Here is a 14,413-nt window from a genome sequence, read left to right as displayed (position 1 = left end):
CTGTGCTGCTCAGGAAAGCATTCTGAGTCATTCCAAATACTGAGTCAAGCTTGCCTGATCTTCAGAATGCATATCAATCTGTAAATTACTGCGATGAGTCTCCCTGTTGATAGCCAAACTGATACTTTCATGTTCTGTAATTTATTACTACTGATGGCTATCTCTACTTTTGTCATGGGCTTTTGCAAGATGGTTGCTAAGCCATGAAAATCCTGCTCAAAAAGATAATTTTGAGAGGGGCTAAGTATTGAAGATTCCCCTGTTAACTGAATCTTGAAATTGAAATGCCAGTGCTGACAGTGCTCCTAAAATTTTTATTTGTGCTATTCTTACTGCCTGAAACTTTGTGGAATGGGGTACCTGGAGCTTTCCACATAGAGGAAATACTTCTAAACTAGCAATTTAAAAAAGTAAGCAACTTCTTTCTGTTTTTGAGAGTTATTACCTACATTGTATGTTTGCTTTTCATATACCTTGTTTGCATTTCTGAAAATATACCATTTGGTGAGAGAAATGAACTACTTGTGTTTGCTGTACCAAGAAATAGCAGTTTCATTGTAGCTTTATTAGCAAAGGCTTTGTTGGTTATTTTGAAGTTACTGGCCCACTGGTATGGAAAATACAATTCAGTAGAAGAGTCTTCAGTAGATGTGAAGATTTAAAGGACTTTTAACTGAGCAGACACTCGAGAAATTCAGTGGCAAGCTTTTCTTCTGAAACACTTTGTTTCTTCACAAATTTGAGATTGTTTATTGTGTTCCTAGAGCTGTACTGCTGTCCTTTCAGATAGCAGCCATTCAGGTATTTGCTTTAGGAAATATAAGCATTTGAAATAGTGAATTGAAATGTCCAATGTGTCTGGATACAACTTCAAAGGAGGAGGGATTAAATTAGTTCAGTGTTCTTCTGTTCCAGCATTAGAAGTTTTCATACTTTTTAGAACTGGTTTAGTGTGAAAACATTATCTTGGAACAGCAACAACTCGTGTGTTTTGATATTAGCTTTTAGCATGTGGTGGCATTTCAAGGAAGAATATCTGTTTTTGTACTGATTACGCATTGAAATGTGCTGATACAAAGCTGTCTCAGCTGAGATAACGATGTGAACGTGGATACCTGTCAGAGCTATTTCTGTGCCTTCTAAAGTTCAAGCACATCATTCTGAACTGATACTTCATTAAAGGAAGCATGCAAATTTTGTGAAACATGTAAGCTGAAGATGGAAAGCGCTTGTGCTGGTAAAGTCTTCTAAAGGATCTTTGCTAACCAGCTTTGGGAAGAGACTAGTTGAACTTGGTATGCTTTTTTTGCCTTAGGTTTTCACAGTTTTCTGAGCTAAACTGAATGGAAAACAAGATCTGCATGTTACTGACAATAAAGTACATATCTGTACTTTATATCTGTACATGTCTGTACATGTATCACAATCTTTAAGAATTTTCAGGAAGATGCTGGATAGTACCTTCCTTTCTGAAGTGCAGTGGCAATTCTCATGATTACAGTGTCTTAGATATGCATTTTAGAGACTAGCCTGTTTGATTTTCATTCTGTCACTTTCAGGTTGAAACTTCTGGGGATTTTTGTGTAGGAACACATTTCAATCTATTACTATCCTTAATGTTCCTGCTATTGAAATTAATTTAGAGTCTGTTTCTGTGAGTCATATAAATGAACCATTGAGAGATGTTAAGCCTCCGAGGTAAGAAACAAAGCAGTAAAACTAATCCTTCAGATGTGTTGCATTTAAATCCAGTCTTTTGAGATTTGCAGTTGGAGAATGTCACATTTTGTGTAATGATTTTTAATATACTAGCTGAGGTTGAGGAATTGAATTCTAAAAAGCTGGACTCTAAGATTTCAGTTTGTAAAATTTGCAAGTACAAGTGCAGCTACTACCTAGTTCTTTTAAAGGAGTAGTTTCTGCTATTTGTTACTGCTTAAAAACACTTGAGTTACAATGTTTAGTTAAACATCTTTTTTTTTAACCCAATTCCATTTTTTTAGGGGCATTTTGAGGAACGTAGAGAACAAATCCTCTAACAGTTGCAAATTCTTATGAGCAATTTGCCATGTTTGCTGTCAAAAAGCGTTTTGGACTTTTGGAGGCCTCAGCATCCAGTTCTGCTCACTTTGAAAGCATCTGCTGTTGTGGACAGTCTTTACCTCCATGTAGTGACACATAGTTAACACTGTACATCTACCTGGGTAGTTAGCAGGCTGATCACTCCCAGGTAGCTACAGTGGAACATCTATCAGCTTTTCCCCTGCTGAGTGATTATATTTCTACACAAAGTTGCAGTTTCTTGTAATTTTTTTACTCATTAACAATTGTAACCTCATTGTAATTTCAGCTTCTGGAGCCCGTCTGCCATCAGCTCTTTGAGTTCTATCGCAGTGGTGAGAAGCAATTACTACGATTCACACTGCAGTTTCTGCCTGAACTGATGTGGTGCTACCTTGCTGTCTCAGCCAGCAGAGATTTGCAGAGCAGTGGATGTATAGAAGCCCTTCTTCTAGGAGTGTATAACTTGGTTTGTATTTACACCTAATTATTCAGGCCTAAAAATATTAGTGTTCTTTTAAGGGGATACTGTAAAGTGTCTATGGAGAAAGGATAAGCTCTTTTATTTCAGAACTGAAAACAAGTGATTGAGTGTCGTACTTTTCTCTCTTTAAATTTATGTTAAAGTTGGAAATCTGCAATGTGAACTTGAAAAGGATTCCTCTTCAGTTCTTGCTTTCATTAATTCTTGGTATGGCAATTAAATTTGCATTTTGCTGGAGAGCCTTTGTAGGTGCTACATTTGAAGTTGTTGCCTGTGCTTTCTGTGGTATTCTGGCCATCTTGACTAGAGATCATGCATAAAGGCACTTTCAACAAATTCTTAGTACTTGATGGTTGAACAGATTGCTCACTCTTGAGAAAATAAAAGTCTTTCATTTTGTAATAACCTTGACTTTTTTGTATATTTTGCATGAAAATATACTGTTTGCTGTTAAATTAATTCTTTGAAAAGCAGAATTCTGAGGGAACATTGAAAAGCATCATATTTTAGCTGTTACAGGCAAAATGCAATTAGTCTGTGCTAAGAGATGCTTTACTGAAACTCCTTTCTAATCTCTGCCTTTGGATAAGTAAAATTTGCTGCTGAAATTTAAAATTAGAGGCTGTGTGGTTTTGGTTAGGTCTGCTTCAGGAGTTGTTGCTGAAGGTTTTGATCCAGAGTATTTCAGTGCTCTTCTGTGATATTTGGTCCTTTTTGTTGTTTCTTTGCCTAACTCATTAGCTTTCTGCTAACTTACAGATGTGAGAAGCCTGCCAATGTTCTACTCCAGTGATATACTGCAGGAAGGTATCTTCTGTCTGGTTTCTGTAGAACAGTGTAACCCTTGGTGTCTTGTTGTCTTCTGTCTTTTTCAGGAGATAGTTGACAAAGAGGGACACAGCAAAGTGCTGAGTTTCACTATTCCATCTTTGTCCAAACCTTCAGTATATCATGAAGTAAGTGACACTTACAGCATAAAGTTGTCACTGATGGTGAAAGGCAGTGTGATTTTGGGGTCTGTGCGTGAAGAATGAAAGTGAAAATTAGTCCTTGCATTTTGCATGACCTAGTAACACGTTTCTCAGTCTACTCATTGCTGCTAACTGGTCTTTGGGGCCTGAAGACTCAGTAGTCATAACTCAGTGATATGCATGTACCAACTGTATTTTTTCCTGTTCTGAAACCTTATATTTTACCTGCTGTTAAGTGATTTCTTAAGTCTAAGGTGTTCAGATAAATTGATGTAGAAATATGATGATGCTGATCTCTTGGCTATTTTTACTTGCATTGTAGCAAGACTTCAGGTTGGATGTGTTTTAATTTTTTCTTTATTTTCCCCCCCTGTAGCCTTCCAGTATTGGCTCCATGGCTCTTACTGAAGGAGCTTTGTCCCAGCATGGTTTGTCCAGGGTTGTGTACAGTGGACCTCATCCTCAGAGGGAGATGTTGACAGCACAGAACAGGTGAAATTGTATAATAGGATTTATCTTGATAATCATTTAAGAATCTTCTAAGAGTTTTTAATAATTATAGACAGAAGGTGCATGAGTGTGTGCTGTTTTTCCTTTCGTTTGTTTTTCTACGTGTATTAAATTTATATGGAGGATGCATAGGAAAAAGGAAAGGCTTGCCATCCCAAGTCGTTGATAAATAATTTTATTGAATTAAAAGTTTGTTCAAATAACCCTTGCAAATTTCTCTGTAAAACAGTTTTACTTGTTTAAAAAAACCCATAAAATTGGTAATATAATCTGCTGTTTTCTGTAAACTCCAGGTTTGAAGTGTTGACTTTCCTTCTGCTCTGCTACAATGCTGCCTTAAGCTACATGCCTGCAATTTCTCTTCAGTCATTGTGTCAAATTTGCTCAAGGTAACTTCTGTAGGCTGATTATACTTGAAATGTTATCAAGTTGAAATGTAATTTGTTTGAACTTAGCAAACAGTAACGAAAAAAGTCCTTTCATTCCCAAAAGTTGCTTGTAAACTTGATTTTTTTTTTAAAGTATTTATAGCTGCATTGCTTATCTTAAAGTATCTCTTAATTAACTGCGGACTGAGATCTCAGAATTGGAGAAGCAATGACCTGGTTTATAAGCACTACTGTAAACTGGAGGAAGAAGTCAAATCCAAGGAATTATGTTTTTATTGAAATAGTTCTAGGTGTTTTATCGAAATAATTCAGAAATGTTTTCTAAAATCTTGGTTAACTTTGCACTGCATGCTTACTAAGCATTTCAATGGTGTGGAAGTTGAAACTCAATTGAAAATGTAATGATTACTAAAACTAGAAATATGCTCATTCCTACAGATGTTTTGGATATTCCCTAAATCTGGTGTAAAAACAACTAAAAAGACAAAGCTGAGGCATTCATCTTTTTTATTTCTTTCTTTTTAAAGAGAAAGAACTACTAGTGAACTTGTCTCTCTGGCATTTTGGAAGCTGACATTGAATCAAGGAAATTAGAGCATTCTTGTTAACCCAGGCAACCGAGGAGACCCAGAGCAGCTGTTTACCACTAGTAGCTCTGAGGTTCTAGATTCTTCATACAAGTAAACAAACAGAAACATCCAGAAAAACAAATGAGTAATGGGTGCTTGTTTTTTCTTGTTTTGTTCTGTTTTGAATTAGTCTTAGCAGAAGATGCATTGCAGAATAGAGAAGAAAAAAAGCGTAGTAAGTTAGTGGCAAAGTTGTTATTCATTTAAAAAAAAAAAAAAGAGTCCTGAAAGCTCTGTTACAGCTGTAATTTGAACGTTAAGAAGCAATACAACCTTAATCTGTTTTTTGCTGGGGGCCATAAATGAGTTTTAAAGAAGTGTTTTAGGAGCTCTCTGGTAGTAATGAAGCTGAAGAATCGAATCTTTTTGTAATGGAAACTTTCTGTGCTATAAAGAAGGAAATTCTTTGATTAATGTCATAGGAGGTCATTCCTTAAGTCTGGAAGTAATAGTTAATAAGTTGAATATTTAACTACACAATATCTTTGATTTCCAGAATCTTTTGACTACAAAAGCTGATGTGAAATTTGGATCAGAATTAAATTCAAATGCTGACTTCTACTGGAGTTTAGAATGATTTTTTTTTAATGTGACTGTTCTAGTCTCTGCTTGAAATTTTTGTGCTTTTTTCATACTTTTTTAATGGCAGTTTTCAGTGTTCAACTGTGGTATAAATGTAACGTTACCATCTAGGGTATCTCTATTTTGAAGGATTTGAACGCTGCCAGTAGAGGGCATAGCCTTCTTCCATACTGAGAAAGAATCCGCTTTAGCACTCAGTTGTTGATGGACACTGTCCTTGGGTCTACTGTTGTTAAAGCACACACCAAACATCTAGTTCAGTCATGTTCTATACAAAGGTGGTTCTTCATTATTTACTAGTGACAAATGCATTATTTCTCTAGAATTTGTGTCTGCGGATATCCTCGCCAACAAGTCAGAAAGTATAAGGGAGTAAACAGCAGGATTCCAGTTTCATCTGAATTCATGGTGCAAATGCTAACAGGGATTTATTATGCCTTGTAAGTGAGTAGGTTTTTTTCTTTATTATTCACACACAATAAAGAAGCACCAGCTTAACTTATACGTTCATTTAGGCATGCTACTTTTGAAGTGTTTTATTTTCTAATGGACAGATGCTGGCTGTGGTAATAAAGACCTCAGGATTAGAACACAGTTCACCAACTTGTTAAATGATATTTCCTGTGTGATACTGAGGAATGAAGGCTAGAATAACACTTAACAGTCATAACTGATGGTGTGAAAAAAATACCTGAAAAATCTTTTCCAACTTTTGTCTGCTGTCCACGTTTTTGACATCAGTCTAGTTAAGGAATAAAGTCTTAGCATTCTTTCTCTAAAATGTTGACTGTCATCCATCCTTTGTTGATGTGTAAAGCTCTTTCATTAACTGAAATAATCAGAGGCTAGTAACATGGGGGTATTCAAAAGATGGTTTAATATTAAGACGATTCTATTGGAATTTCAGAATATTTCATTACTAGCTGATCAATAACTAGCAATGTTACTTTTAAACTGCTCAGAGTGGTCAATGAAAATAAAACTAGTGCCTCCATATGCGCTAATTCAGAACAAAATTTTTAAGTAGCAGGCTTACTGATAATAAGCACAAGTAGTTTAACTTTCAGGTGAGCTCCCAAGGGACACTAATTTCTTGAAAGTCATGACCAGGAAAGTTCATCCATTGATACAGGTGCTTACTTTTAAGTATATGTTTAACTTTGCAGTTATAATGGAGAATGGGATCTGGCTCGTAAAGCTATGGATGACATTTTGTATAGAGCACAACTGGAACTGTATCCAGAACCTCTGCTGGTAGGTAATGTAGTCCAACATTTTTTAAGTAGAGTTTTTAGTTCAGTAAATGCTTTCTGTGAACATCACATGAGGAACCTAAATCTCGTGAGGTCTATGTGTCTTGCTTGTTTGAGTAGCTAGATCTGTAAGGATATATACACACATTTTCAGTGTACTTAGTTATTTTATCATTCTCCCAAGTGAATAAGTGGTTTACAGTAGAACATTTCTAAGACTTGAAAGCATAATGATAGTGGAGAAGCACTCTGGAGTTAATATTAAGTAATAGTCATTTAGTCATAACTGAAGACTGCTTTAAATAGTGACAGATTTTAAATACAAATTAATTCTAAAAGCTAATTGCACCACGTATTCTTTATAACTTGTGCAAAATGCTAATGTGCTTGCTTGACCTTAAATTGGAGTTGTATGCAATAACCTTTATAGACTACTAGCGATCCTGTGACATAATTATTTTCTGAAATTTCAACCTTCATGTTAAAAACTTCATAGAATTGTAGAATAGCTCAGGTGGGAAAAGACCTTAAAGATAATTAAGTCCAACCCCAACGTAACCATACTGCCCTAACTCTAACAACCTTCTGCTAAATCATGTCCGTGAGCACCACATCCAATCTGAGCACCACCATTTTTAAACACATCCAGGAACGGTGACTCAACCACCTCCCTGGGGAGCCTATTGCAGTGCTGAACAACCCTTTCTGTAAAGACTTTTTTTCCTGATATCCGGCCTAAACCTCCCCTGACACAATTTGTGGCCATTTCCTCTTGTCCTGTCACCAGTGAGAAGAGACCAGCATCTTTCAGATATTGGAAGAAAACAGTGAGGTTTCCCCTCAGCCTTCTCTGCCTCAGACTAAAGAGCCCCAGTACCTTCAGTTGCTCTTTGTAGGGCATATTCTCCAAGCCTTGTTGTCCTTCTTTGGACCTGCTCCAGCACCTCAATGTCCTTTTTGTATTGAGGTGCCCAAAACTGAGCCTAGTACTCGAGATGAGGCCTCACTAGTGCCGAGTACAGGGGCAGGATGACTTCCCTAGTCCTGCTCACCACACCATTCCTGATACAAGCTTTAACTGCATTTTTCCTTGCTCTAGGTTGCTAATGCAATAAAAGCTTCACTGCCTCAGGGTGCCATGAAGTCTAGTAAAGAAGGTACAAAATGCATTCAGGTTGAAATTACACCTACTTCATCCAGGATATCAAGAAATGCTGTGACTAGCATGTCTATCCGAGGGCACAGATGGAAAAGACACGGTAAGAGGCACAATTTACAATGGTTTCTTAGCTTCTTAAACCTGTTTAAAAGAATATTGAGGGTTTTGTCTTTGTGCTTGTCACTGTTAACGAGAATGCCTTTAGTGAACTGACACTGTACATTTATTCTTAAAATTATATGATTTCTTTTAAACGTACATTATTAACGTGGGTGTGGAACAGTGCGAAGATGCTATATACTAGATGAAACATGTCACAGTTGGACATTGGTGCTATTCTGCTGCTGCTGATAAGCAAGTGGCTGGTAGTTTGATAACTGGTAAATGAGAAACTTAGTGGATCAGAAAGTATATTCTCTATTTCCTCAATCCTGTTTTTTTTTTTTTCTTTTAATGAAACACCTTTTTGTTAAAGGCTGCTGTACAACATTTTTGATTCTTTCAAAAGACTTATGTTCTTGTTCTCTTCTGAAAAGTAGTGTATGATATTTGAAGCAAAGCAAATATTTAATAAATATGCTACAGTGCCTCATTTGTTTTAAGTTATCTAAATAAAAACAATATTTAAGGCTTGAAGAGGTAAATTATTACTTTTGAGGTGAAGTAGTATAAGGGCTTCAACAAAGTGAAGCACAGGTCAGTGCTGAGGAGTAGAAAAAAATGGTGCTTAATATACTGCAAAAGGACAATCAATGTATTCCACTTTCTCTACCAGATTCAGGTGGGGGAAGAGCTGCTGAACAAGGGATCAAAACTTCCAGCGACTTGCTGTGCTGTGTTTGTAATTCTGATGAAAGGGAGGAGTCAGTGTAGATAAGTGTTCTTTTAATAGGCTGAATAAAGACTTTAAAACAGTATTACGATGACTTCTATATGATGTGTGCTATATGAACTTTTTTGTAGTATATATAAAGTTCAGTTCAAAAAAATATTGCAAAGATCTGTGTTACTGGAAAAAAAAAAAACCAAAAACAACAATGCACCACACAGGGATATTTCAGGTAGCTGTTGAAGATTATAAATATTCTGATAAAAGAGGGTTTAAAAATAACAATAACGATTTCTGAACAGTGATGATACATGCTGATATTAGTTCCAGTAGTAAGCTTTTGAATGTGAGGAAGGGCAAAGGAAGTTAAAATAGTTAAAGTTCTTTTCATTTCAATAACATGCTTGATTTATTAACTTAAACTGGTAGGCAAAGACGAGGAGCAGAACATTAATGTCTTTGATATGAGTGTGGTTCAGTAGTAAGAGCGTAAGTCGTTTCTGAGATTTCAAGACTGCTAAGGAACATTTTAGCCATTATTGCTTATTTTCCTTTCTGCCTGCTTAAAATTTTTGAGGAGGGAATATTGACCTGGAGTCGGGATACTGTATAATAATGGCTTCTAAATGCAGATGTCCTCTAAAGCTTGGCAGTTTTGCTATTATTTTCAAGTGGTAAATGGGAACGCAGATCAGGGATACTGAGTGTTTACTCATTCAGAAGAGTTGGAAGTATTAAAACAGTTTCCTTTGCTCTTGCATTTACAGAAGAAAATGAAATATAAAATTATCCTCATGGGAATCCAACTTTTTCAGCAAATACAAGAATGTGAAAGTTTTTACAAATATTTCTTCTTGGAGGGCCAATACTGAGAGAAAGTCAAGAACCAATGGTGGGACAAGTGTTCACTGCAACCGATGGCAGTAAGGTGGAAGGGAAATAAGAATATAAGTAGGATTTGTAGAAATGGGGGGAAGAGAGCAGCAAAAGATAAACAGTGATACTCTAGTTAATATGACAGAAGTGAGAAGTAGTGAGTATTTAGGACAAGGACTGAAGATCAAGGAGCACCGAGGATTTCCACTAACAAACTCTTGTCATCATTCTATTTGGGTTATTGAAAAAACTTTGTATTGGTCTAGTGGTACCGGGCTTAAAGAAGGACTGTATTTCTGACTGATCAGCAAAATCTTTTTGGTTTATATGGCAGGTATTTCAAGTATGTAGCACTTGAGCCAGGCTACTCAGAAACTTCATTAGAAAATTCTAAAACAAAACAAGAAAACCTGTTGTTTATGACTGGAACAGAGGCCTTTAAAATCAGAACAAAATGTCTTCAGATTTCACAGTTCCTCATAAAACTCAGTGTCCCACAATCCCCTATGAAAGATGTGGAATAGATCTTCAGGGTAGGTGAATAATGAGGCTTGTGCTTACAGATGCTTGTTTGAATTAAAATGAATACTGGAGCAGGAAGAAATAAGCCGGCAAACCTTGTACCTCCTGACCCACTGCTCTGCCACAGAGAGAAGGAAAGGATCAATTCAGAGATTTTACTTTTGTATTTCAATACAAAGTGGGTTACACAAATAGATTTTGAAGCTAGGGGAGGCAGCTGAGAGGTAGTTTCTTATGCGTGATGTGGACCATGAGAACTCACAAAGCAAAGTATCTCTTGGGCTGCAAGGGCAGCAATTTTAGATCTGTCTATTTGTATAGAATAAAAAACAAAAGAATCTCAGCTGATCACATTTCTGATTGAGAAGCATGCGGGTTGTTTATATTGTTATTTTATTAAAAATAACAGTTTATTTCTGAAGTTTTGGGACACTGGGTCTTGCTAGCTTCTGTTAGAACTGTAAATTGAAGTCTCTTGGGAAAAGATCAACTTAATTTTTAAATTTGTTATGATACTTAACAAGATTGTAATTCTTGTTACTGAGAAGGACTTTTGTTTTTAAATCAAGTTGTTATCCTTGATTTGGGTTTCTGACAGAGGTAGTAATTGCAAAAGTCATTTGCAAAATGGACCCATTACTCATGAACAGGATTTAGAGCTAATTGATTTCAGCCACCACTTACCAACAGATTACTTGGAGCTACTGCATTGGGTTGGCTTGACTTGAATCATACAGCTTAAAGGGAATTTGATCTAATGGTAGTTTTTCATGCCTCCGTGTTAGTGTTTAAAAAAAAAAAAACAACAACGTTTGAGTGGCATCCATGTTTCCATTCACAAGTAGAGGTAGAGCAGAGAAATCAAGCAGTTTATGTACCTTTATAAACACTGAAAAGTTATTTACAGAAGCTAGGGCAAAAAAAAAAAAAAACGGCATCTGCTAGCAATGCTTTTCTTAGTAATCTAAATCTGAGATCTCTCCAACTTCCCCACAAAGAGCTGTTGGGAAAAACTTGTGTGCATGTAAGGCATGCTATGATGGGACAGACTGAGTAAATGGAGCTGAGCAGATGACAGTGGAATATGTAACAAAAGCAAAGATGTTGACTGGAGAATAAAGTCAAGCTAATTTTTCCAACTGCAAGAATTGACTTTGAGGTTGTACACAAGGCATAGGAGAAACGTCAGTCTTTGAATCTCTATGGAGAGAATTTCCCTTTATTTTATTTATTTTGAAACATTATTAATACCTGAAATAATTACAACTTTTTTGGGGAGGGGGTTCTGGAATGAATGCTGATTTGGGGAGAAAGGAGCTTGATACTCCTGTGCATAATTCAAAATGCTGATGTTATTATGCAGGAAATGCAGCTCGAGCCTGTGATGATTAAAACTGAGTTTCATTCCAGTGGGCAGTTTCATTACACAAGATGTAAGTGATAAAGGCAATTGTAGCAGTAAGGTGGACTACAGTTGAAACCATTTTTATTAGTCCTTAGCAGCTGGTAATCGTGAAATGCAAATGTTAAGGTTGTTTGTTCTACTCAAAAACTTCAGAAAGCATAACTCAAATGCATTTTCCTACAAATGCTACAGCATATCTCTGTTAGCTTTCAAATCGGTGTAACTGTCCAGTTTTGTCTGTAAGACCAGTTTTGCCAGTTTTGCACTTTTTCTCTTTTGTTACGTTGCCTTGTGCATGGGATATTGAGATCTCTTCTTCAAAGGATAGACCTACGGTGTTGTCCAGCTTGAAGCAGTATTATCTACAAAAGCCAAATACTATGATGCTGAAGGTTTGTTTTAGGTGTTCTTAAATATACATATATATACATATGTATGTATGTATAAATAATTAAGGTAGAAGTATGGAGTGCTGCTGATGGGGACATGGATTGTGTTGCTGCCACAGGACAGTGGGTACTATAATGTTAACAGTCTATTTTTCATTAGTTTCCTCCTGTAGTTCAGTGTTAAACACAGAAAGGTATATTCCCCTTTATCAGAAAATAGTTAAGAGAACTTAACTGGAAGATTAAACATGATTATGCTAAGACCTATTTTTTTCAGTTCCTTACTGTAGTGGTGACACAGCTGTGGGAATGCAGCAGCAATGGGTAAAGTGTTGGTACACAATGGGGTATTACATTTAGAGATGCACATCACTAAACCACAATAATTAATTATTGCTATTATCACCAAATGTGTGATGTAGGAAGTTCTTCCTCTTTTCCTCCAGCCTCTGCTATGCTGTGGACTTGGTGCATTCTGAATCTCCGTTCTCCGGAGCAGCTGTTTGTTAATGCTTTTCTGCTCTTAGTGGGGAAGGGACTGACTGCAGGCTCTGTTCTGCCCTCTCCTCAGCCTGGTTTCCCAGCTGTAAATGAAGTTTCTGGAATAGACTTGTGCACGTGGAGTTCAGTGGATCCGGGGAAGTAGCTCTGCTGAAGTGCTCCAGTAGCACTGACAGGGGAAGAGGAACTGGTTTGGAGATTTGCTGTAGGAGAGGCACAGCTACCCCACCCCTGTGTAGTGAGGCCATTGAAGCCAGTGAGTGGTGGTCTCCTCACTAATTTTCCACTCCTGCGTTTCAAGAAAAAGTGCTGTATATAATGGTATTCTAATATAGCTGCAGTTCATAGTGCTCAGATGCAACTGTTACTGTGTTACTGATGATAAAAGTACTCTGTGGAAGGGATGGCCTCTTGGTAGGAAGTGTAATTGCAACTTTTAATTTGTTTCTTGACAGATATTAAGAAATTAGTGGCTAAAGACAGCAGCTATTAATTCCATTTGCATTGGCTAGTGCAACTTGTTAAATGAACACTTCCTTAAGTAGCTGACTAGTCAGTTAGAAAGAATCACGTTAACAAATGATGACAGGTAAAAGCAGGGATAGCTTCTTAATTGAGGGATGGTGATGTCCATCCCTGTCTGAATATCTTTCTTTGTCTGGGGCTGACTTCTTCTGTGGTGAGTGCAGACAGCAACAGTGTTAGCAGAGAGCCAAGGGCTGCAGCTGCCTGGGAATGCACTGTGCCTGCACAGGGATCCTCAGGGTGGGAGCAGGGGGAGGATCTCCTCCAGATAAAATAGTGTTTCAAAACTGAAATGTTGAATGTGAGACTTCCCAGTATGTGGGTGATCACTGGTAGATAGACTCTCACTATTTAAGAAGATAATTTCATACTCACTAATGTTGCTGATTAACAAGAGGTTAATGTGTGAACATCTGCTTTAATTCATAATGCTTTAATCATCTGTTTCTGTTGTTTTTTGTTCCATGTTTTGTTTCAGGCATCATTTTTGTCTTTTTTTTTTTTTCTTATCCATCTTTAATTCTAGAACAAGCAGAGAATGGTAATGATGCTACTGAAATTGGCAACTTTATCATACCTGAAATTAGTGTCACAAATGTGTCTGGAGAGAAAACCGGGAATGGGGAAAAGAGCAGAGCACTAGCAGAGAATGATGCTCAGCATATACAGGGAGTACAGGAAACAGCTACAGATCCTAGAACTGACAGCAAATGCATGCCAGAAATCAGGAGGCAAAAATCTGTAAGAAAAATGATGGAGGATGGAATAAACTCATCTGGCAGAGTGCAGTTTTAGCAGACCACTTGTAGCTGCACTCTAAGGTACCACTGATTGAAAGGATCACTGCTGCATGTTTGAAGAATTGAAGTATGCAGTTAATATATTGCATGTGTAATAACACAAATGCATGTACTGCACACAGCTTTGTCTGTGCCACGGACAATGACAACATACTTACAAGCAGATATTTTTAATCTGGAGACTGTACACTGTGAGACTCAACATTTCTTTGAATATCCTAAACATATTTGTTGGATTTACAAAATCCAGTGATGAACATTATGAAGAATCGATCAAAATGGAAGTGAAAATTATCTCCCTATATACCTAAAATATTCCAAATTCCACTTGTTGTGGTATACTGCAGATTTCATGTTCCATTGTGCATGAGTTTCCAGCTCATGCCACGAAACCTATAGTGCAGAATGTGACCTTTCAGTACTAAAGCACTCTTGGGTTGCTGAATGAACAGCTGCCATACTGGGTTTTCTGGGGCATTGATCACAGATCATTTATAATTACTGAGCTTTGCAAAAACTTGTATTGGA

The 14,413-nt window shown here is 37.0% G+C and overlaps 1 protein-coding gene across 4 annotated transcripts in view; it reads left to right on the top strand.

Moving 5' to 3' along the window:
• The window catches only part of FAM126A (family with sequence similarity 126 member A), a 35,790-nt gene that overhangs the window by 18,677 nt on the left and 2,700 nt on the right, over nucleotides 1-14,413 (top strand). The window contains exons 4-11 of one of the 4 annotated variants that reach the window (XM_019616462.2): nucleotides 2,351-2,530; nucleotides 3,421-3,501; nucleotides 3,893-4,008; nucleotides 4,320-4,415; nucleotides 5,950-6,066; nucleotides 6,793-6,880; nucleotides 7,979-8,138; nucleotides 13,612-13,826. In XM_019616462.2, the coding sequence (XP_019472007.1) occupies nucleotides 2,351-2,530; nucleotides 3,421-3,501; nucleotides 3,893-4,008; nucleotides 4,320-4,415; nucleotides 5,950-6,066; nucleotides 6,793-6,880; nucleotides 7,979-8,138; nucleotides 13,612-13,826 (1,053 nt within the window). Of the gene's footprint in view, nucleotides 1-2,350; nucleotides 2,531-3,420; nucleotides 3,502-3,892; nucleotides 4,009-4,319; nucleotides 4,416-5,949; nucleotides 6,067-6,792; nucleotides 6,881-7,978; nucleotides 8,139-8,813; nucleotides 11,198-13,611; nucleotides 13,907-14,413 lie in introns of those variants that run through there. The other 3 variants (XM_010712765.3, XM_031553931.1, XM_010712763.3) reach the window with 3 other exon arrangements.

The sequence above is a fragment of the Meleagris gallopavo genome, chromosome 6 (assembly GCF_000146605.3).
Source record: "Meleagris gallopavo isolate NT-WF06-2002-E0010 breed Aviagen turkey brand Nicholas breeding stock chromosome 6, Turkey_5.1, whole genome shotgun sequence".
NCBI classification, from domain to species: domain Eukaryota; kingdom Metazoa; phylum Chordata; class Aves; order Galliformes; family Phasianidae; genus Meleagris; species Meleagris gallopavo.
The sequence above is the reverse complement of the archived record's forward strand: the minus strand, read 5'-3'. Positions and strand labels throughout refer to the sequence as shown.